The 23,910-nt window shown below is 40.9% G+C and overlaps 2 protein-coding genes across 2 annotated transcripts in view; both read right to left on the reverse strand.

Annotated features, from left to right (window-relative positions):
* Positions 1-12,330: 12,330 nt before the first annotated feature.
* irx7 (iroquois homeobox 7) lies at positions 12,331-13,591 on the reverse strand. The gene is made up of 2 exons (XM_063207779.1): positions 13,386-13,591; positions 12,331-13,174 (listed from the first exon to the last, which is right to left on the reverse strand). The coding sequence occupies exons 1-2, from the start codon at positions 13,589-13,591 to the stop codon at positions 12,331-12,333; spliced, it is 1,050 nt and encodes a 349-aa protein (XP_063063849.1).
* Positions 13,592-21,574: 7,983 nt separating this feature from the next.
* The window catches only part of LOC134456500 (ankyrin repeat domain-containing protein SOWAHA), a 42,432-nt gene continuing 40,096 nt past the window's right edge, over positions 21,575-23,910 (reverse strand). The window contains exon 12 of the mRNA XM_063207864.1: positions 21,575-22,662. Coding sequence (XP_063063934.1) covers positions 22,469-22,662 — 194 coding nt within the window. The 3' untranslated portion in view covers positions 21,575-22,468. The remainder of the gene's footprint in view (positions 22,663-23,910) is intronic.

Consider the following 23,910-nt stretch of genomic DNA (forward strand, 5'->3'; position numbering starts at 1 on the left):
GTGGTTGAAAGAAATCCAGTTTATTGTAAATTGATGAATTGACATCGTCTTGAAATGTTACACATTTGATATAAGTAAACATTACACTTCAGTTCCGGGCCCCATAAGCACCAGCTTTGGGGCCCTACCCGCAGCTGGGCCTGTTGCTTTGGGTTTGGGGGGCCTGGAGGGTGTGTTGCCTGGGGGGCATGGAGGCTCCTCCTCCATATCTGTGCACCGGTTAACAGTTCCCGTAATGTCAACTACCCCCTCATCGGTGTAGGTTCCTTTAATGGTGGTCTGTCTCACCTGACCGCCCTTGTACATTCTGGTGAGCGTAGCAGTGTAGGGGACACTGTCTGTGCTACGGGTCCCCGTGAGATGCACAACACACGATTCTCTTGGTAGAACATCCAGAGACAATGTCATTGAAAATGTTTTTTTCTCTGCATTACTTGAACCTTGAAGTTTGCCCCTACCAATTTTAGCATTCACTCCACCCTTAAGTTCCAAACATTGGGGAACCTTCCCACTGATCTCAAATTTTCCACCTACTTCCCAAGGTTTATTAATTTCAAACTTACTTGATACATCAAATGATTTTTCCAAGTTCACCTCCTGTTTGACAGTGCTACACTCTTTGTTTTTAACCGTGTACTCTTTCAGGATTTCCATCTGGTTATCTTCTTGGTTTTCTACGTTATCACAGCCAAGAGTGAACCCATCTATATATTGCCTGTCAATGTCTTGGTTCAAAACAGCGATCCAAAGTCTTTCTGTCCAAAGTGTTTCTGGCTGATTCTTGGACTTAAAAAAGTCTCTTTCTTTAGTCATGAAATTAAAGTGTGTTTCTGACCAAACTATGTGGAAATCTGAGCAAACTTTAATGGCCGTGGATGGAATGTTTGCATCAACAGTCAGTCTTTCCCACCGCATTATCTCAAAATCATCTTTATTACAAAGGAAAACGAATTCCTCCAGAGCTACTCTTTTATCACCTGAATAAAAATCAGGGTTACAATCTTTCTCCTTCTTCTTCTTCACAATGTACATGTTGTTACTTCTAGATATTCGTAATGCATTATTAGGTACATTGCTACGCTCATGTTTCTCCCATGTTAACATGCCTGATGCTTCATTTGAGCTTTGCTCCTCAAACAGATCTTTGAAGAACTTTCTCAAACCCCGACGGTGTTGATGATGATACACTGGAAGAGAGAGAAACACGTCCTTAAGAGATAAACCTGATTATTCTAGACTGATCAATAGGCCTAATGGTAATATGTAATCAGGGTTGCCGACTTGGGGGGGCAAAGGGGGCAGTCGTCCCGGGCCCAGGGAGAGAGGGGGGGCCCAAAATTGGATTCTCATTACATTGTGTATACAGTATTGGGCTGGGGGGCCTTTTCAGATGACTTTGTCCTGGGCCCAGCCAAAGCTGTCAGCGTGCCTGTACGTAATAGTAAACTATGGATTTTTTTGAATTACTTTTATGGCAACATGCCATGCAAATGCCCTGAATTCATCACCTGCATCATCAATTAATAAATGAAGACTGCAATATACCTGTGGAATCCTCTTTCGGAGGAGAACCCCTGGTGTGCCCCACATGGATCAGAAGAAGAAGAACCACTTGCAGCAGGTGAAATCTAGCCATCATGCCGCAGCTCATCCTCCTGCAATCCAAACCATTTCAGCTGATTCAGACTCAACTCATCTACATGGTGTACATAATGTGACATTCTATGTGTCAAATGGGTCAAATGTTTTTTGTTGTTAATTAATATGACTAATTATTAATAATATAGCTTAGCATAATGACTGGAAGTAAATGGAGGCTTTCGCATCAAGCCACAAATGATTACAGGACAGGATTAAATAGCTGCTTTGCAATCTGGTGAATTTTACATTAATTTTAAAGTACTTTACAAGTACATTTGATGATGATTTGTTTGCCCCCATAGACTTGCATTGCTACGTTTAATTTGGCTATACAGTTAAACTAGGCAATGGAAACACATAGACGAAAATGATATGCACATTCATTAATAATGTTGGGAAATACTGCAAATATGTGAAAATCAAAAAAAAAGGGTGGACTGTTCCTTTAAAGAAAGTAGGCCTATAGGGCTATACTTACAGCAAATGCCACAGTAAGGGTTCTTGCCTTGGAAGTCTGTGTCAGTTTTTCACTACAGACCGAACAGAACAATCCTTTAGTTTAAAACAGTCAGTTACATTTTCTTTAAGATGTGTTTTACTGCATACACAATTATTGGGCCTGTTTTATGGATGAAAAATGTAATTATCCCAGTCGAATTTAATACTTAGAATTTGATGGTGGTGAAAAGTAGGCTATTTGTTAGAAAGGCAACATTTGTGAATGGGCATCATGAATTCTGGAAATGAACTAAAAATAATACACGTAGCACCTTTAATGATTCAAAATACATTTCCAAATCCATACATCCCATTTACGCTTCTATAACACCTCGCCCATATGTGAAGCTTAGGCTACTGTAACTACAGTACGATATAGGCTATAGGCTATATGTAGAAGCGGTTGGTAAGTACAGGAATACAAAGTGATGGGCAACCAGGATTCAGAGGCTAAAATCCTGTTCCACATATTCCAAAAGACCTAGTTTTTATGGCAGTTGAACAGGTAAAATCAGGTCATTCGCAATATAGGGCACCGGAGTCTAACTTCTGAATCCATGTTGCCCTACAAACAGCAAATCTTACAATGTTTGACAAGTAACATTTTAACACGGCTCATCCAAAACCATGGAGGCGGACAGAATGGAAGTCTTACCTGAGACAATCTGCCGAAAGCTGTTAGACTGTTGATTCCTGCTCTGCCAAAGTCCTGATTTGCCCCGAGACACCTGGTCCCCAACCCTCCAGTACTGCTGCTTATATCCAGTAGCGGACCACACTGACAGGCCAGTGCATAATTATTTACATAAAAGGGCTGTCACAGTGCTCTAAGGACCATATTAAGTCCTGAGGCTGCCATGCCGCTTTTGCCAGTCATTTACATTTTTTATCACCATTCCAATAGCTGTGAATGGCTGTGAACGTTTCTAGGAATGTGAACAGAAGGCTTTCAAGGCATTTTATCCCAACATCTGCATGGTAGCTTGTATCTTCTCTACAATGTAAATTTTCAAACGATTCAGACATGTGTGAAAGGTATGCCCATTGAAACGCTGTTTTAGCATTGCTCAAATATTCTCTTCACAGTCCACAGAATATTAGTTAGTAATGTTAGTCTATCTTAAGGACAATGCAAATACGAAGAGACACACCAGAATGGTGTTGAAAGTTTCACTGAAATGAATAACATGTTTTACTGCTTAAACTTTAAGGAAAAGAGGATTTTGTACCAGAAAAATATATTGAATTGATTAGACGTCCACATTAGTGGACTTGAGGTCAATTTAGAATGTAATCATTTCTGCAATGAAGATGAAAACAGACCCACAGCTAGCAGTCAGCTCACAGTAACAAAACAAAGTGTAGATACTATAGTACTTATGTGATCATTGCATGTAANCAGATGATGAAGGTCNTTATTGAAGAATGTGTNACACCATATTCATGCACCTGTCCATAGTGCTGTTCTGTAACCTAACACACAAATAAATACAAGCCTATTTTTATGGTGATCACACAGGGGTGAAAGTAGACCGGTGGGGCAAGGGTATAAAATGTACAGCTGGTGCGAAGTACTAGTAAGAGAATAGGTTTAATGCTGCCCAAAACCGAATAATAAGGTGTGCTATTTACTGTAAGTGAAGAGTTCAGATGCAAAAACCCCTAACTCCATTTCTGAAGACCCGCACTTCTATATTTTTAGAGAACCCCATTGTTGGTTTAGATTACATTCATGTACTTGATAATACATATAAATAGTTATATTACATAAATAAAATAAAAACATGTGCAATTTTGATAGTTTTGTATTTAATAAAAATGAATTAAGATTATTTTCTGAAAAGGCACTTAGGGGGTTTTGCATCTGAACTCTTCAAGTAGAAAACATATGCAACCACACTATCCCAATTGAGACATGAGAAGATAATAGCTCAAAGGTAAAAAAAAAATCCATGCAGTGAGTAGTGCACTTGTTTGCGCTCTTTCTGATGTTGGCATTGGGAGGGCGGGTGTTCTGAGGAACATCCTCAATAAGCGTAATATGAAAAACTGGCCTAACTCGTTTGAACACGCAAACGTTTGGCCCGAATGCGGTGATGGAATGGCAGGGAGGGAAAGCAAAAGGGAGCCCTTTAACATGCACTTCATAAAACCTCATACATGTCCTAACATTTAAATCCACATGAAGATGAACAATAAAGCAAACATCACAGGTGAAAAAGGCTGTGCAGTTTACCTGGCACAAAAAGAAATAACAGCGGTGGTACCTGCCGGTGGAAAGCAATAACGATGAGCACTCACAGAAACCTACCACAGCCATAATTAATAATAAGTAGGCGTGTGCTCATTTTGTTCATGCAATTTTCCCGCCAAAATAATAAATAGCCATGTGCTCTTTTTTGTTTTGTTTTACAAAATCTACCAAGCAAAAGCAAGTGAATAATAATAAGTAAGTAGCTATATATGCGCTCATTTTGTTTGCAAAATTTGCCTATAGAGAATAGAATAGGAACTTACTGATGCTGTATGAACATGAACATGAAATATATAAATATATGAAATATAGATATGTATATATATGTATTTAAAAAAAACTTGTATTGCCCCAAAAGGGAATTTGTCTTGCTGTGCAAATTCTGCTGCTTGACTATGTATTCACTACGTTGTAGAGAAGTCCTGTGTGTGTGTATGTGTGTGTGTGTGTGTGTGTGTGTGTGTGTGTGTGTGTGTGTGTGTGTGTGTGTGTGTGTGTGTGTGTGTGTGTGTGTGTGTGTGTGTGTGTTAGATTAATTCATTACAAATTCTGTAAAATAATTAGATCAATCCATTGATAAAGATCAATTGTTCTGATCGCCTATCAACACTAATGTTTTTTTTTGTGATGGGGAGGTAGCATTGGAAGACATGAACGCTACATGCATCCCTGTGTACACAGCAGTTCCTGTACAGCTACAGTACAGAGTGGATTATAATTGGTAAGGGTTTGGACTGCAACAAGTTAAGCACAGGTTTCAAATTTGCATTTTCTGTCTGCAGTCATCCAAAATGATCAGCCTCAACTGTCATGCAAATATTTAAACAGCAATTTCGAGCATCTTTCTTATGACCCATCACAAATTCCATTATGACCAGCCAACCATTTCTTTCACCCATTATAAACATGAATGCTTTCTTTACAGATGAAGTCTACTACATGTCTATGTTGTGTGTCTCACCTGACTTATGTTGCCCCATAATGCACGCTGTACCACCAGTGGCACGGTGAAATAGTCATTGAAACGTTAATTTCCATACTCTACTATGACATAACACAGGGCCGTTAGTAGTACTGCACTACGACTTGGTCATTGCCATTCTTGTAACAAGGTTACGAGGTTGTAACGAGGTTGCTCCTTTAAAAGACTTCAGGAAATAGACTGAATTTGTGACACTGAAGAAGGCTCTGTGCAGCCGAAACGTCTGTCATGTCAGTCCCTGCAAAGTTAAAATAAAATAAAACCACAAGAAAGAAGAAAAATTGAGTGCGATCCATTCCCTACTAGCCTACTAGATTACTTCAGAGACGCACCAACAAGACGGAAGAGCGCGGTGTGTGAAAGATAACATTCTTGTAACAACACATTTATAATGCTGTGCTTTAACGGGTCAACTTAATAATTTCACTTCATTTCCCTATTCTTTCTTGCATTGATTTGCATCGTCTGTCTAACATCAGCACACAGACAACACTCCAAGGGATGTGCAGCCTATACTTGAAATGGCACATTTTTATTTCCAGACCTTTTCTGTTGTTTTTATGGTTTTTGTATTGTATGGAGTGTTGGTTTGACTAAAAGAGTACTTAATTTGTATGCGGAGTGTTACATTAATTCACCTTATAATAAGCAGGTTAGTTATCAGTGATCCATACAAATTAAGCAGGACATTGCATGGGGACATGCAGGGGACTCATCTGTTTTGAGAACTTGTAGCCCATTAACACAATGCCGTTCCACCAGCAGAATGCTGTAATAATCTTTATAAAAACTTTACTACCGTAGTAGGCTACTACAAAGACATCACTATGGCCGTGCATCGTGCCTTAAGTTATAGGCCGACATTACTTGCAGTTTATAATGTGGACCGTGTCTTACTGGGTTAAGAATGACATGGCAGTCTGCCACCATGAGCTCTGTTGTTCGTGTTCATATCCTTGTGAGAGAGAGAGAGAGAGAGAGAGAAAGAGAGAGAGAGACAGAGACAGAGAGAGAGAGAGAGAGAGAGAGAGAGAGAGATAACTAGGCCTACTCCTGAGAGTAACGGTTGCTTCTATTATTATGATAACTCCGGAGCGTACGTACAGCAGGTCTGTGGGAGTAGTAGCACTGACATACAGGGCTGGCCTGGGATAAAAAATGTTTTTTGGCATTTTGGCATTGCCTTGTCTACATAGTGGGCATCTGCCCCTGAGGACTGCCAGCCCTCCAGGAAATACCAGATTACCGATCCAGGCTTGGTGACATACGTATGTGTACTGTACATGACTACTCTGAAGAATACAAGCAGAGAGACTGCATAAAATTTGGTCAGTAAGTTGTGACCAGTATCCATTACTTCAGTTGTCAATTTTAGTTAATTTCACGTACCCCCATCTCCAAAAGATCATTCATTCACATTGAAAGGGGGCATTTATCTTGTGCCCAAATGGCAAACTGAACTGTTTCTTTGTTTGACTTGCTTCAACTGAGAAATGATAGTCTATTGTGTGCTGTTATTCTGGCCTTGAAGAAGAAAGGAATGGATTAAATGAAGGGATTATGGTCTGGATTAGATGAAGGAATGAAGGGAATTCTAGAAGTCAGAAATGCAGATATGAGTTACGTGTCAAATAATTATGACATGATATCAAATATATATGAGTGTTTATGTCAACTCCATATTCATACACCTGTGATGTACTGTAAAACAGTGGCCCAATAAACAAACACAGTCCTAGTGATTTCTACAGGCCTAGTGCATCAGGCCCAAGATGAACTTCACAGGCGTGCTTTCTGTATAGACGGAGTTCAGTAAATTTCTCCCCTTCATTATAATACAATAATTAAATACTATCATTACATAATTCAATTCTATAATGAAATACTATGTATGCCTCACATGAGTTATTGAGTGTTGGTTTGAATAAAAGAGTACTGTATTTCAATTGGGAGTGCCTATCCATACAAGCAGGACATTGCATGGGGACATGCAGGTGACTCTTTTGTTCTGAAAACATGTTGCCCATTAACACATGCTGTTCCACCAGTGGAAGGCTGTAATAGTGTTTTTTAAAACTTTATACCGTAGTACTACAGATACATCTCTATGGCCGCGCATAGCGCCTTCATAGGTCTACATTAAAATGTTGTTGCTGTTCATAACATGGGCCGTGTCTTACTGAGTTAAGCATAATGGCATGGCAGTCTGGCACCATGAGCTCAGCCATGTCTGTTCATAGCCTTGACAGAGAGAGAGAGAGAGATAGAGAGAGAGATAGACAGACAGAGAGAGACAGAGAGAGAGAAGAGAGAGAGAGAGAGAGAGAGAGAGAGAGAGAGAGAGAGAGAGAGAGAGAGAGAGAGAGAGAGAGAGAGAGAGAGAGAGAGAGAGAGAGAGAGCAAGAGAGAGCGAGAGAGATAGAGGGTGAGAGAGAGAGTGCAAGACTGAGAGAGAGAAAGAGAGGGAGAAAGATAGAGAGAGAGAGAGAGAGAGAGAGAGAGAGAGAGAGAGAGAGAGAGAGAGAGAGACACACAGAGAGAAAGATAACTACTGCTGAGAATAACGGATGCTTCTTTTATTAAGATAACTCCCGAGCATATGTAGGTCTGTGGCAGGTGTTAGTAGCACTGACATACGGGGCTGGACTGGGACAAAAAATTAACCCTGGCATTTTTGCATGGCCTTGTCCTCAATTGTGGGCATCGGCCCCTGAGGACGACTGCTTATCCACTGGGTAATGCCGGATTACCAGTCCAGGCCCAGTGACACACGTAGGCCTATGTGTACTGTACATGACTACTCTGAAGAATGAATACCACTGAAGACACTGCTTTACCTTGGTCAGTAAATTGTGACCATTATTCATTGCTTCAGTCGTCAATTTCAGTTAATTGCACCCCCCCCACCCCTGCCCAAAAGCACATTTATTCAAATTCAAAGGGCATTCACCTTATGCCCAAATGGCCAACAGAAGTGTTTCGTTGTTTGACTTGCTTCAACTGAGAAATGGCAGTCTAGGGTGTGCTGTTATTCTGGCCTTTGGCAGATGAATTATATGAAAGAATGAAGGGAATCCTAGAAGTCAGGGAAACTGAAAATTCAGAAATGAGTTGTGTGTCACATAATTGCGTCATTCTGTAAAACATAAAACAAGGGCTTGACATTGGCATTTGCCTTCCAGCCAAATGTGGTATAGCGTCAGTGTTGTGGGCAGTAATCATTTCAGTTTCTCAGTATCTTATTCTAGGATTTGACATGTCATGTTCATGTCATATTCATCAATTCATTATTTCATTTCAAGAAAAGGCAATTGCCTTCTTTTTAATTTCTATTTGAATTCATTTTTATGTTGAAAGCTAAAAAGCTGATCTTGCTTTTATCTTCTGAGCTTATCTTTGCCATCGGTTTAAGAAAAAAAAAACTAGCAAAAAACTGTGTTGACTAGACAGACTAAATGGCTACTGACTCGGAAAGCCACTTGCCAAAGTAGCCAGTAAGCAAAAAAGTTAATATCAAGCACAAGTGTAACATTGTCAAGAGTGGCCAGATGAACTAATGAACGAGTCCTCTTCAGTGTATGGCGCCATCTAGTGATTTATCCATGACATGATTCATCATTTAGTAAAGATAAGTTATATGGAGGCAATTTGTGGCCAATACTTGCTTCTCTTTTTTCCAGAGAGTGATAACAACTCCTGAGAAATAATAACTAAACTGCTTTCATTATGATGAATCCAGAGCACAGCTACTTGGGAAGGCAGAGAACAGGTCTGCCACAGTTCCCAATAGCCCTGGGTATGTCTGTGAAAACTCCTTTATCCAGGATATTTTTTTAATAGTCCTGGTATACTCATCACCGCTTTGGGGAATGCTCGTTTGTGACAGAACCACATTATGTTGAGTACCCATTTTGTTCATTTCATGAACTCCCAACACCATACATAATAAATAATTCAACATGCATAATCCAGATGCACACAATTGGAGGCTTATTAGTGTTTAATTGTGTGGCTTACCTCACGAGAGAAGGTGCAGTCAGTTGGATGTGACGCTGGGCTGGCCTTAGTTCTCTGGTTGGTTGGTCACCATTTGATGTGCACATTCTCCAGGGCCACCTAAACTGTTTATTAGCCTAAAAAAAATACAGAAATGTATAATATATTACATATGGCGTGTTCTGAAATCCTTACCAGCGATGGGGTCCATCAGTGCTGTAGTTGTGGGAAGCTGATTGGATCATGACTGGGTCAGTGGTGTAGTCTACTTTTTTTATAGTGGGTATACTGTATATTTGAGCATTTGTATATTTGTGCTATTCTAAATAATGGATCAATCCATTTTAAGTGGGTATACTGAAATCCCTGAAATGTTGAAGTGGGTATACTCTGTATCGTATACCTGCGTTTTACGTAGACTACACCAGTGTTTCCCAACCAGGGGTACGTGTACCACTAGGGGTACGCGAGCACACCTCAGGGGGTACGCGGGAAAATGTGATAATGACAATTGAAAGGAGTAGGCCTATAGTCATACTGGGATAAAGGAATATACATAGAGAGCATGGGATAGGGGGTACTCATGGTACAACAAAAAGGGGGTACGCGAGACAAAAAAGCTTGGGAAACACTGGACTACACCACTGGACTGGGTCAGTAATAATGGGAATACCTGCCATCTAGAACATCTGCACAAGCTGGAGAACATCGGTATTGGGTGCAAACATATTATCATTTATCAATTATTCTGACAATCCAGCCCTGTGTGTCTCAAAACATTTAGGGGTACCAAGCTATATATTTCCTACAAGCAAATTGTGTAGGCTACTTAGGCAAATGCACTGTGGCTGTGACTATGCTGGGTGTCTGGTGCCATCTTGTGGGTCAGTCATAACCACACCAACCTCCGGTTGTCTTTATAGTGGGCCTATCAATTCATTTCATTAAATTCCGTTTCAGTTTATTAGGGATCATGTAAATTAAATTCCACTATTGCTTCAACTTCACCTAAGTAATATATATAAATATAGCCTACATATAAAAAATACATGCAATAATAGTAAATCATGTTAATAAAATAATGAATGCAATCAAATCTTCACATCGGCCCATGTTGTGTTGCCTGGTCTGCTGCAGTTTGACCAAACTGCTGAAAATAGAAATGAAAAGTTTATTCCAGCTACTGTGGTGTATGGCGCCATCTAGTGAGTCAATATTATCCTCACATTATTCACTGTTCCTTTCTTTGTCCTTTTTAAAATAGAAAGATGGGTAATCAAAGAATTAGCAGGATAAGACAACAATATTTCAGCCAATTAAAATAAGAAAAAAGTATTAACAATTCTTGAGAAGTTTCAATTATTTATCTGTGTGAAAATAAATATTTGAAATGTGTTCTGTTTTGGCCCTACCGTGGCTGATATGGTAAGGCACACGTTTACCACTCGGCCGACCCGGGTTCGAGTCCCGGTCCGGGTCCTTTGCCGGTCCTTCCCTGTCTCTCTCCCAGCTCACTTCCTGTCTCTCCTCCACTATCCTGTCTCACAGAAACCAATAAAGGCTGAACAGCCCCAAAAAAATAAAAATAAAAAGAAATGTGTTATGTTTTAACAACAATAGACAATAGTGCATTCATCCAAGTAATTCAGAAATTAATTAAGGGACCATGGCATTGTAGTGAAGTGTAGTCATTCATGTGCCGTTGTAGGTATGTGAACTGAGTAGGCTATGTGAACTAAGTAGCCTATTTAGTGGATGACTTGTTTTTGTTTTGATTTTGTTCTTGTTTTAGCCTACTCCCTGCCCACTAGTGTGTGTACATACGTATGTTTGTGGTTTGTGTGTGTTTTTACATGCATAGTGTGAGGGGGCGTGTGACAGTAGGCTGTGTGTGTGTGTGTGTGTGTGTGTGTGTGTGTGTGTGTGTGTGTGTGTGTGTGTGTGTGTGTGTGTGTGTGTGTGTGTGTGTGTGTGTGTGTGTGTGTGTGTGTGTCAGATTAAAGAAATGATCATCTATATTTGCAAATAATGCCAATTCATCAACAAATTTCAATTTTTTTTTTTTTTTTTTTTTTTTTTTTTACAAAAAACTGTGCACAAAATTCAAAATCACAGCCATGTTTACAATATCTGATTTAGTAGTGATATGTTTCCGTGTTGAACATGTTGCAACCGCTCCCAAATGAAATGCGACCATGTGGCCCCATTGGACTCATTACATTCTGATGCAAATGTTGAACAATGCGCCCCATGTAGGCTAATCCCTTTAAAATGGCTTTGGCCAACAGGCAGGTAAAATCGTTGTAAGGCTTTGATTCGTCTAATCCAAGCCATCTCTGAGGAAGACTGTAACAATAAAGTGTTGCCCTGTTGTCACTATAGCTGTGAAATCAATTTGTCCAAGTGCCTTCCCCTTGTCTGAATACACACGCGCGCGCACACACACACACACACACACACACACACACACACACACACACACACACACACACACAAACACACACACACACACTCCTGACAAATTGTGTGATGTCGGCACAAACTGGTGTAAATCTGTCACTTTTGCAGGTAAATCTGGATTAAACAGAAAATAAAGACCCAAAACAAACATCTGACTGGATCTGGAAGTAAGCGTAGGCCTATATAAAATAGTTACTTTCCAAAACTAGGCCTAGGCCTACATGATTACATGGCAGATGTCAATATCATAAAAAAGGATGGAGAACGTTGGTAGTATTTTCAGTTTTATTTAAACAAAATAGTTTTTACACATTATTTCAATTATTTAATAATTTATATGTGTGCAACATTAAATATACAGACTAGGCACAGCCTATACAACAAACAGCCTATGGAGTTATTTACCAAGGCTTTGGTTTTGAAAACAGGTCGTTCTTGATGGACGTTTTTTATCAGAAGTGCTGTAAACGCGAATAGGCTACTAAGCATCGCCGGGTGGTCATAAACCCGTTTGCGCGCTACTGTCCTGTTTCAAAAAGTCATAATTTGCTGGAAGGTACAGTCCATTCCTGGAGGCCCAGTGCAACCACAACTTTCCAACGTCCACCCCACTACTCGTGATGCCATGGTGGGAGATTGCTGCAGGCTTCGTATCAGTTTTTGAAGTGGCAATTTCTGCTAACGACCAGATTTTCTGTTTCTGTGCGCCGTCTCCGTTTGTATTGTCCTTGACGGATTCACTTGCACTTCGTTTGCCTTCTACACATACATCCGCCGAACAGCAACTTTCTTTTTGCTGTTCAACAACAACACCACGATCGGGTAATCCTGTATCCAACGACCCAGACGCGCATTCGGGCTCTGGCGCTCGGCACGTCTCCTCCTCCTCCTCCTCATCCACAGTCTCTGGATCAATTTCATCCTCCTCCTCATCAAAAACCGATGATGAGATGCTTTTCTGGTGCAACGTGACATCCTCCTCACTTTCACCCTCCTCCTCCTCCTCGTCATCATCTTCTTCGTCAGATTTACTTTTTGACGTCCAACTGACACGGTTTTCTTTCTTCAGGCGTCTCCGCGCGTTGGCGAACCATGTGGACACCTGCGTCAGTGTCATCCTGGTGACGATGGCGAGCATGATCTTTTCCCCTTTGGTAGGGTAGGGGTTCTTTAGGTGTTCGTTCAGCCAACTCTTGAGAGCGCTGGTGCTTTCCCGGCTGGCCACTTTGCTGGTCCGGCTGGGGTCCTCTGCGACCACTGTCCGATATGAGGAGTAGAAGGCGTCGCGTCTCAGGAGTGGGTGGTGGTGGTGGTACGGCGAGGCCGCTTTCAGCTCATATGGGGTCACCTGAAGATGAAACAAGAGGAAGAGTTTAAAAACTTGGTATAACTGTGACATGGCAAAAAAAGGAAAGCAAACTAGTCCACTTCAGAAAAAACAGGGATGACTGGGAAAAGTTTAATTTCCCATATAAAATGCATAATACGACAAAGCAGCGTCGATTTAAAAAAAATAATAATAATAAAGTCGAACATATTAGCCTACATATCTATGATAACAAGTGACTTACCATGTGTCTCATCTGTGGGTATGGGATGAAATTATATCCAGGTAGTCCGGAATATACAGGCAGTCCATTTAAGACGTTGATGCTTGAGGCCAGTTGCTGGGGTGGTGGGCACCCCATCAAGTGATATCCCTGCATGGCGATGTTTGCGTCAACGAAACAGTTGCCAGGTCCCGTGTGAGATGCAGGCATCACTACTGCTGGTGTGTGTAGCGGGCGTCAGAGGCGAGTGTGCTTGACACAACCCTCGCAGGCTCGCTTTATCAACACCCTTTGCCGTGGGCGGTGCCAAGTGGTGATTGACACTTGTATAGAACGAGGTTGCTTTCACGCGCTCCCAAATCCCTTCAAAGGCGAACCTCTGGCTGTTCCTTTTAACGCTCTTTTAACTTATCGTGATAAGGCTACTCGCCACTGTTTGCATTGTGTCGTGTCCCCCCTGAATGTAAGAGATTTATTTAAAATTCGCATCTTAGCCTGCCTAGGCCTACTGAAGATAGCAGATAACGCAGCGTTCATTTAAATGTCAATCAAACTGTCGTCTCATCACAGGGGGGATTACCACAGCTAGATCTATCCTGAACTGAAGGTAAACTGGTGCGTTTATTGTTGAACTGACCGCATCATTTTTTATTTTTCTTAACACAATTTAGCGTCCATGTTATAGGCTATTTTTAGATTGCGCGTTTTCTATCTGCCCTTCGTGAATTAAAATAAAATAAACGACTAGACCCAAGTGAACTTGGCACGCATGTGCATTTTTTGCATGCCTAGTATGCACGCAGTTCTCTCAAGGTCCTGTCGCCTGGACATAACTGTAGGCTAACTGTAAATATACCTCAAACACAATTCTCTAAGCTTCTCAGATGTAGTTAGTGATATCAGAAAGGTGGGATAGGTTCACCAACAATATGCATTATTGCTCGATCTCAAATGGTGAACTTGTGCACTTCATTGTAGGCCTACATGTTTCAGTGCGTAATGGCGTGGTTGCGCACGGACACATAGAGCCCGACGTGCACAAGTGCGCCATTTGAGATCCAGAATAGACTATGGGTCCGCTCGAAACAGGGAAGGCAGCTGTCCTTCCAGTGAGCTAACTGGACAGCAAGTCATCAAGTGTGATCCGAAACGAAAAATTGCTTTATTTTCTGCATTGGCAGTTCACTGCAATTGTGGGCGTAACGGGGATATTTGAGGGCAGCGTAAGAAATGTTTGCAGGCTAATATGCCGAAAGGTAATTTTGCAATTCAGTCCTGAGGCCATTTGTAAGATACGGTCGAAGAACGCGGACAAGGAAAACACGGTTAGGCGCACCAGGTGTTTGCTAATGTATATGCTAATGCAGAGATAAGTTGTGCAAATTGCGAGAGCTGTCGGTATTGTTAAAGATTGGATTAGAGGAGCCCCAACTATACATACCAATGCCATGCTGAAACACACCGAGCAAAACGTTGGGAAGTCACAAGCGTATGTTAAAGCACAACTGTTGATCTACTTTTTTTTCAGAGGTCTTGGGCTCTAAGGTGAAGATTTTTACGTTTTTTTTTTTTTTTAGCAATAGGGCAGCCCACTTCTGCTACATTTGCCCAAATAGAGTTTCTGTCTATAAGTAGCCTAAATGTATGGAATTCATAATTTTGTAAGACTGCTGGCAACCAGAGAGTGTGGTAGGCTAAATGAATAGGCCTACAGGCGCTTTTAAACAAAAACAGATAATTGGAGTGCTTCTGGGTCTTCACCTTTTTCCCTTGGTGCTTATCAGTGTAGGACTCTCAAACTTGCTCCAGGTAGACAAATGCTGAGGCACTCAAGGCTGCAATTTTTACTTTTTAAAAATTTGGCTACAATGTCTACGCGTTTTGTCCCTCATGGCTTTATTCAGGGCGCTTTTATTGAGTAAGGATCATTGCAACAAAAAAGATGAATACTTCTGAAATTAATTTTCTATTTCTTCCAAGTATGTATGCTGTAGGCTAAAATGGATTCAACACATTTAAGCATAATGATTTGTATTTGGTATTGCGTAGATGACTGTAAAAATTACTATAGGGAGCATGTTATAAGTTTTATCAGCCTGAAGCTTTGTGAGACACTACAGTATATGGTCAGCAGGTAGACCTATTTTTTTCAAAGGGTTTTAAAATGACTCTGTATCTGTATGACAGGGTGACAAAGAAGTATGTGCTGTCTGTGTCCATTGTCTCTGCACCCCTGTCTCATCTTCACTGAAAAACAAAACTTCCTCCAATTTCACAAGATCATTTATTTAGTTTAGGTCCATCTCTGATTGATGACAGTAAGCAAAGAGTCATCAGATAGAGAACGACCTACTCTGTCTCACTCTGATAGCAGACCATGACAGACAAATGTTACTGATAATGAATTGAAGAGGATAAACGCAGTATAGGTGTGGAGGAAATGGGACCTTTGTGCTACAATATCCTGTCTGTCTGTCTGTCTACCACAATATGCTAATCTGAGTCTGTGCAGCCAGTATAATCATACAACAATGATTAGCTCTCTAATCAGTCCCATTAACTTAACTGGTTGTTCTAGTCTAGCCTTGCTGGTTAACTGCATGTGATGACAGAGGACAGGACAGCCCTACTACTACTACACCAATGAAACAGCCATTAACATCAACACGGTGTGGCGTCAATTATCACCTCTGCTGCAGAAACAAAATGCATGCTTGTCACAGTGGTGCTTGTAAATCAAATGGGGGGATTAGCAGATTGACACCTTTCTACTGTCCCCTTTGTTGAGGCCCTTTGTAGACCGTCCTCACACTCACCAGAATGAAGAGAGGAAACAATAACTTACTGGAGCCAACAAATGTATGTAGGCTTAAAGTATGTATGTCATCGTGTTCTGGTTATTAATATACTGTATGTGCAATGATGTGTGGAATGTCTGTTTTTCTGTATTTATTTATGTATGCAACTGGACACCTTAATTTCCTTCAGGATTAATAGGCTATCCTCACTGCTCCAACAAATATCATGTTGTAGCTATAGCAATATTATATTTGTAGATTAATAGAGAATAGAATGAACAGAGTGGCACTCTGTTTCATCATGCTCTCAAACTATTTCTACCAGTGGACAAACTCGCACAGTGGCCTTGTTTACGTGAGGCATTTAATTCAGAATTAACAAAATATAATTCTGATTATGAATGAAGCTTAATTTTGCTTTGAAAATGTCATGCTAACACTTCACAATTTGGAATTGAAAAAGCATCGTAAACTCCCCCAAAACTATTTAATTCTGAATTATTGAATCAGAATTAAAAACATGATGCAAATGTAGCCTGTGTGTCACATTCCACACTGTAAAGATAAGAATGCCAAATGTAGTATATCTGTAAAACTTTTATTTTTATTTTTTTAGTTATAACCTGGCTGCAGCTGTTCTTATATTAAAACATGTTACAAAAAATACTATATATTCATATACATGTCCTTAATCATGGTTAGAGATTAAAAAAGGTCGTATTTCACAAAGTAACGTCCCTGTGCACAACCACTTGTCCAGGTGCTGGTGATGTGCAGTAAGAGTAATCCAAGTAAATGAAAGATGAATCACCGCACACTGGTATCTTTGCTGGTAGTTTATTTGGTGAACAACGCGTTTCGCTACTGCTTCATCAGGTTCACACAGAAGGTCGTATTTCACCTTCTAACCTGTTAGGGAATGCCAGTCAACACCTCTAACCACTGCATACTTTTGAAAACATATTTGGACATGCCCATAGATAAACGGCCATTCTAAGCCAACTGAGACTAAATTTAAATTTTAGCAGCTGCGAACATGACAAAAAACACTAAACGGTGAGGGGGACTCTAAAACATTGCAGATATTGCAAGTCAGAAAAGGCGCTTAATGTTCAAAATAGTGCTCTTGTCCTTAACATTAAAAACAATTTTATTAGAGTACTGAGCAAGGAGTGCATCTCACTTTGGAAATGAACACGCAAATAATTTAATGCAACTGCATTTCCCTACCTGAACAGTTCCATAGTTATCAGTGCAGACAGGTTGTAATTGACAGTAATTGGCAATAAAAGCAATAATTTTCATGTGACTTAACTGTACTTGCTTGCTTTTATTTTGCAAAATCAAAACAATAGTTTTAAACAGAAGCTTTTGTTATGAGACTTGTGTCTGCAAGTCCTCCTCTTCTCTTGTTGTTTGGTATTGGGAACATGACATCTACATTTGAGGACATTTGGAAAACAAAAGTGACAAGGGCGCGAGGTGCTGTGAGGCATCGGAGTGTTCCACAGAGGGACGGATAACAAAGCTGCTCGCTGCCTGTGGGGTGTGTGTGTGTGTGTGTGTGTGTGTGTGTGTGTGTGTGTGTGTGTGTGTGTGTGTGTGTGTGTGTGTGTGCTTGTGTGTGTGGCATGTGGGGTGTGGGGTGTGTGTATGTGTGTGTGCGCCTGTGTGCGCGCGCGTGTGTGTGTGTGTGTGTGTGTGTGTGTGTGTGTGTGTGTGTGTGTGTGTGTGTGTGTGTGTGTGTGTGTGTGTGTGTGTGTTGGCGGCCCGTGGGGTTGCTGCTTAGATGGAAATGAGCAACCGGGACAACAATGTAGAGCCTAATCTCCTCAGAGCAAGCCTGTGTGTGTGTGTGTGTGTGTGTGTGTGTGTGTCTTTCATTAAAAACTGCCTGCCCCACTACTGACACACTAAACACACCTCCATGAAGCACATACACACACGCACACACACACACACACACACACACACACACACACACACACACACACACACACACACACACACACACACACACACACACACACACACACACACACAGGTGCAGATACTGTATAAGACTTGTCCCCGCAACTAAAAATTACCCTTCACTATTCGAAATTGATCAAATGTATTGCCAGACTTCGCATTCACAAAAACTGACTTTTGTGTCCCCAATCCTGACATTGGATAGGCACCGATACAGATGCACGCACTCGCAAAGACACACACACACACGCACACACACAAACACACAGGTCCTTGGATGAGTATGGGAGGGGGAGGAGTGTGTGTGTGTGTGTGTGTGTGTGTGGGGATGGGATGGGGTGGGGTGGGGGTACCTTTTGAAATGATGGGGGCAAAGCCTCAAAGCACGGGATTAAAGTTAATATGGCCTCCACAGGTCCTAATCTCTTCAGAGGGGCACTGTGTTTTAGGGAGGGAGGGAGGGGGGGGGGGGGTCTGATAAGTATCTATTACAAATCCCCCCCCCCCCCTCTCCAAAATCCCTGAGAGGGACCCCCTTCCAACTCACCAACTAACCCCCCCACCCGCCCCACAAGGGGCTAGGGCACACACACACACACACACACACACACACACACACACACACACACACACACACACACACACACACACACACACACACACACACACACACACACACACACACACACACTTACGGTAACTCCTCAGCACTTCTCTGTCCTCCTCCCTCCCCTGTGACAACCGCAGCCCTCAGAAGAGAAGAGGAGCAGCAATGTGTGGTGTGGGCCTCTTAGCAGATAAGCCGGTGTTAAGAGCTGAACACTTGTATTGGGAGTCAACAGGAGACATATTTAGCCCATCTGCTGATCTGGGGAAGAAGAAAAAAACCCTTCATAAGATCAAAGATGGCTTCTGGAACAAAGAAGAAGAAGAAGAAGAAGAAGAAGAAGAAGAAGAAGAAGAAGAAGAAGAAGAAGAAGAAGAGAGAAAAGAGAGGGGGGGGGGGGGTGAGGGGAAGTTTTTTTCTTCACTAGAAACGCTGGCTGAAGGCAAAACTTCAAGAGGACTGAGGGATGGAGGGAGGGAGAGAGGTGCATGGAGGGAGGGAAGGAGGGAGAGGTGGAGGGAGGGAGGCTTCTGCTGTTCAAGGATGAATAAAATCAGATGAGGTGTAATCCCGTTAGGTCAGTAGCAAAGATTTAATGCAGGGACAATATAGCGCTTGTGTTTCAAGTGTGGCAAAGAGGCCTGGGAAACAGGACTTCCAGAGCTTCAAATGGACCAAAGATGCAAGAAAGTTACACACATGTAGAGAGCAGAGAGAGGGGGCCGAGGCACTCTGAAGTGAAGTTAAAAGTCACTCAGAAAAATAAAGAACTTTTAAATTCACTTCAGAATGCCTTCAGTGTATGGCTGAAGTTTTACACGACGTGTCCCACTCAGAAAAATAAAGAACTTTTAAATTCACTTCAGAATGCCTTCAGTGTATGGCTGAAGTTTTACACGACGTGTCCCACTCAGACAAATAAAGGACTTCACTTCAGAGGGCCTCAGACCCTCTTTCTGCTCTCTACATCCATTCCTCTGCTCTCTACATCTATTCCTCTGGACACAGATGAGCACCTGAAATTACTTGACAACCCACAGACACAACTCTAACACCCCCCCCCCCTCCAAAGTCACACTTATATTGTGTTTGTGTAGCTCTCTTCAAAGAGCCCTGGGAAACAGGACTTTAAATGGACCAAAGATGCTACAAAGTTACATTCAGATTGTGTAGCTCTCTTCACAGCGCAGTGCAGTCCAGTGGTGTTACGTAACTCAACATTTAAGAGAGTTCAATGTAATGGTGTTGCCCCTCCTTTTTGTCTACTACTCCTTGATCTTGGCTTCATGTTATGATGATGACAGTTTTGTTTGTTTGTTTTTGTGTTAACTAAAAACCTAATAAAAAGTTAATCACAAAAAATAGTTGGGCATCATGTTGGTGGTCCTACTTTCTGAGCGTTACACTGCAAAATGTACTGTGTGAATACAAGTTACAACTAGTATGATTTTGTGTTTTTCTGATCCAAAACAGTTACAAGGGCAAGGCAATGCAGTTCAGGATACAATGATAATAAAAAAAAACACAATATGCAAAAGCAATTGATACAAAAATAGTTTAATAAGTAATTAATAATAAGCATTAATATTCTGTAAACGTAAGTGTGCGATACAAAAGAATACAAGAGGCACGTTCTGAAGGCATACAGCATGTGATTGTAGAGCACAAAACAGGAAGGAAATCTGAGCAGCCTGATTTTATCATATAATACTTAAGAAAAGAAAACAATCACTCAGAGTTGAAGTGATAAGGATGAATCCTGCTACATTTCAAATCGACACCATCAACAAATGTGGAATTTAACCAATTGAGCCGACTGATAACCTGACAGATAGGAAACTAACTGAAGTCATTGGATGACATTGGAATGTCTTGTCGGATAACATCAGGATACTGATAAGCCTTTGTAATCACAATGACAAATGTCCCTCTTTACCATATAATGACACTCTTGGCATTTTAAGCACATTATCCGAAAACATAAACACTAGGCAATTACAATATCCAAAAAAAAAAAAAAATCCCACATTTCTTGTTTCAACATGGTTTAGGAACTTGGCAGAGGAAGTTACACATTTGACAATGGGATCTTTGTAAAAAAAACAAAAAAAAATCCATTCATTTTTTTGTTCGTTTAATGTTCAAAAACATTTTGGCTGTTAAGGCAGTGATTTTTGGAAGGAAATCATACAATAGTTTCACCCGTTTATATACACTACCAGATGGACCTCAGGCATGGTTATCTAGTTATTTTGTTGTTGATGGAAATAATTAATCATTAATGGTAAAAAAACAAAAACCTGACCAAAAGAATACATTCACAAAGTGATATTAAAAATAATACTTTTATCAGTTGTCGAGAATAACAACACCAATTATTACACTGAAAATGATTGTGCTAATGAAAGTAGCTTGTGCTTTCAAATTATAATCAATTATATGAAAATATCCAATACATTTAAATCAGAATATTTATAATGTACAAATATGAAATCTAAGCAAAACACAATTTATTATAGCTGTATCTCCACAGAACATGTGAAGAAAAATCTCCTTCCTTTCAGCTGAGCTGAAAAAGCTTTCATTGTCTGAAAAAGACAACTAAACTCCTTGTACAGGTTTTGTATGAGGTGCAACACGGGCCAGTGCACACCATTGATTTGTGTTTTGGGAGTACTTCATCCTAGTGTGAGTAGTGCTTTGATGTGGGATGTTGCTGACTAAAAAAGTTTTATTTGAAAAAAAAAAAAATCAGGACATTCCATGCCAAATTAACAAATCTTGGCGCACTTGCATTTAAAATATATATATATATATATATATATATATATATATATTACTGGGTGTTAGACATCCAAGACAAGGCATTGAAATCTGTGTGGATTTTGTTCAGCCATTTTGTTTATCTGCAAAGTCCTGAGGACCATGGCGTAACAGCTGATCAATATAAAAGGCATAGATTTGGCACAGATCAGTTTGCTGTAGACATTCCCACATCTTCAATAATTCAAAGTTGAATTATTACAGAACTACCCAGTTAATGTTGCATGATACCGAACTCTGAACTAACGAACTAACGAGCTAGTACTGGATGTACAGTATATGGTATTACTTGGTTTTTATATGGTACGTCTATGAGGGAATACATCATACAAGTGTGTGTGGTACTTTGATGTGATATGTTTCTGAACTTAAAGTTTTATTTGAAATAATAATAAAAATCAGTTAGTGTCTCTGAACTGACAAACTAATACTGGGTGTGAGGAAGACTATGGGTCAATGTACGCACACCAGTGATTTGTCGTGTTGGGAGTACATCCTCCAAACGTGTGTGTGTGTGTGTGTGTGTGTGTGTGTGTGTGTGTGTATGTGTGTGTGTGTGTGTGTGTTTGTGTATGTGTGTGTGTGTGTTTGTGTGTGTGTCGTAGTAGTAGTAGTACTTTGTACTTTGATGTGGGCTGCTGGCCGGCGGGTTGATCCTGGATTATTCTGCCCTACAAAGACAAAGTGCGGTACACTGAAACTGAACAGTGAAACTGAGAAAAGGGCCTGTGAAGTATTGGTATTAAGTTGAACATTATGGTTTTTGCAAATTTGAATGTAATAGCAATAGAACTTCCTGGGATGCAGAGGATATGACATCACGTTCGAGCTTTATTAGCGTGAGAACTTCCTGGGATGCTGAGGATATGATGTCACTTTCGAGCTCTATTAGCGGGAGAACTTCCTGGGCCGGAAGGCGGGCAGCATGAGCTGGTGGGGCGTGGCGCTGGCGCTGCTGCGCTCCTCTGCGATGGGGGCCAGGTCCTCCGCGGAGCCCCACTTCTTCTTGGAGTGGAACAACGACACCAACTTCCTGTTCTTACGCTCGCTCACCTGCGCCATGCCGTGACACTCCGGGACGTCTACGGAAAAATAAACACGTACGGTGTGTAAGGATACAGTCATGGCCTTTTTTTGAATGGCCAACAATTAGGAACAACCAGGCCTGGACTGGGAGAACAAAATGGCCCGGGCATTTTTGGCCCAGACCGGCCCCTCATAATCAGCGGAGCACATCCGACTACTTATTGACCAAGCGGCCTATGCGAAAATGCGCAATATTCATGCATGAATCTCTCTTTCAGCTACCAGAAAACACCAGGAAATGTGCGCTGACTATATCAACTATTTATTTAAAATGAATCTTAGTTTGGGCAGTGGTTTAGAAATGCAATAGATGACCACACTCACAGCAAAATTAATCTAGGCCTACTCTACTGCTCTCTCTAACTCAACCTCATCCTGGCCTGGTTTGACTAGATGAGAAGAGGGAGATAGATTATTTATCACAATGTAGCCTATGCAGCACTTGCAAAATATTCAAATTAATATAGTATTCAGTGTATATCCTTCTCATAACAGGTGCATTAGAAGAGGGGTTAATTTCCTGTTATCAAAATGCATCTCTCATTGCATAAGGAAGCTACTTTAATAGCTTGAATGATGAAAGAAAATCATTAACTGTAGCCTATCACCACAATGATTTTAGTGTGTCAAATATGTTTAAGAAAGCATTACCTACTGAAGTTTTCAAAATGAGCAGTGCTGAAAGTGGTAGGCTACATATAAAATAGTCTACAGATAAAACTGTATCAAAAAGCTTATTGAAAAGAAATGATTGTGTTCCAAGAGGAGTTACAATTTTTAAAAAAATCCGTTTGCCAAATCTTTTCCACACGCGAGACGCGACAACCGTTACACGGCATAGCCTATGGACATTTTCACTGCGTGGTAAATGTGATTACGCAAACGATCGCTGAATATGTCTTCGAAACGCATTTGGTACACGGAATGCTTTAGAACAACACCACTGGTGTTCAATTTAATGCTATACATTTGGCACACTGCGTGGCTACGATATTGTATGGAATGTTTGTCTTCTCAATTGCCTATGTCCGTGAGTCGTGCGACCGGTTCAAAGTACTCAAGCACATCTATGGTGGTGGAAATGAATGGTCTATTTAATATTAATGTTTAATGCTGAAGTGAGAGTTGGGGAGAGGCATGGAGTATCCTAAAGTTTGAAAGAACAGATCTTGACTTGACTCATACCTGTCAGGGCTCATAGAGGCTACAGCCGCTTCCACCTGCTGTGTCCTAGCGTGCTCCTT

The sequence above is a fragment of the Engraulis encrasicolus genome, chromosome 10, assembly GCF_034702125.1.
Source record: "Engraulis encrasicolus isolate BLACKSEA-1 chromosome 10, IST_EnEncr_1.0, whole genome shotgun sequence".
Taxonomy (NCBI): Eukaryota; Metazoa; Chordata; class Actinopteri; order Clupeiformes; family Engraulidae; genus Engraulis; species Engraulis encrasicolus.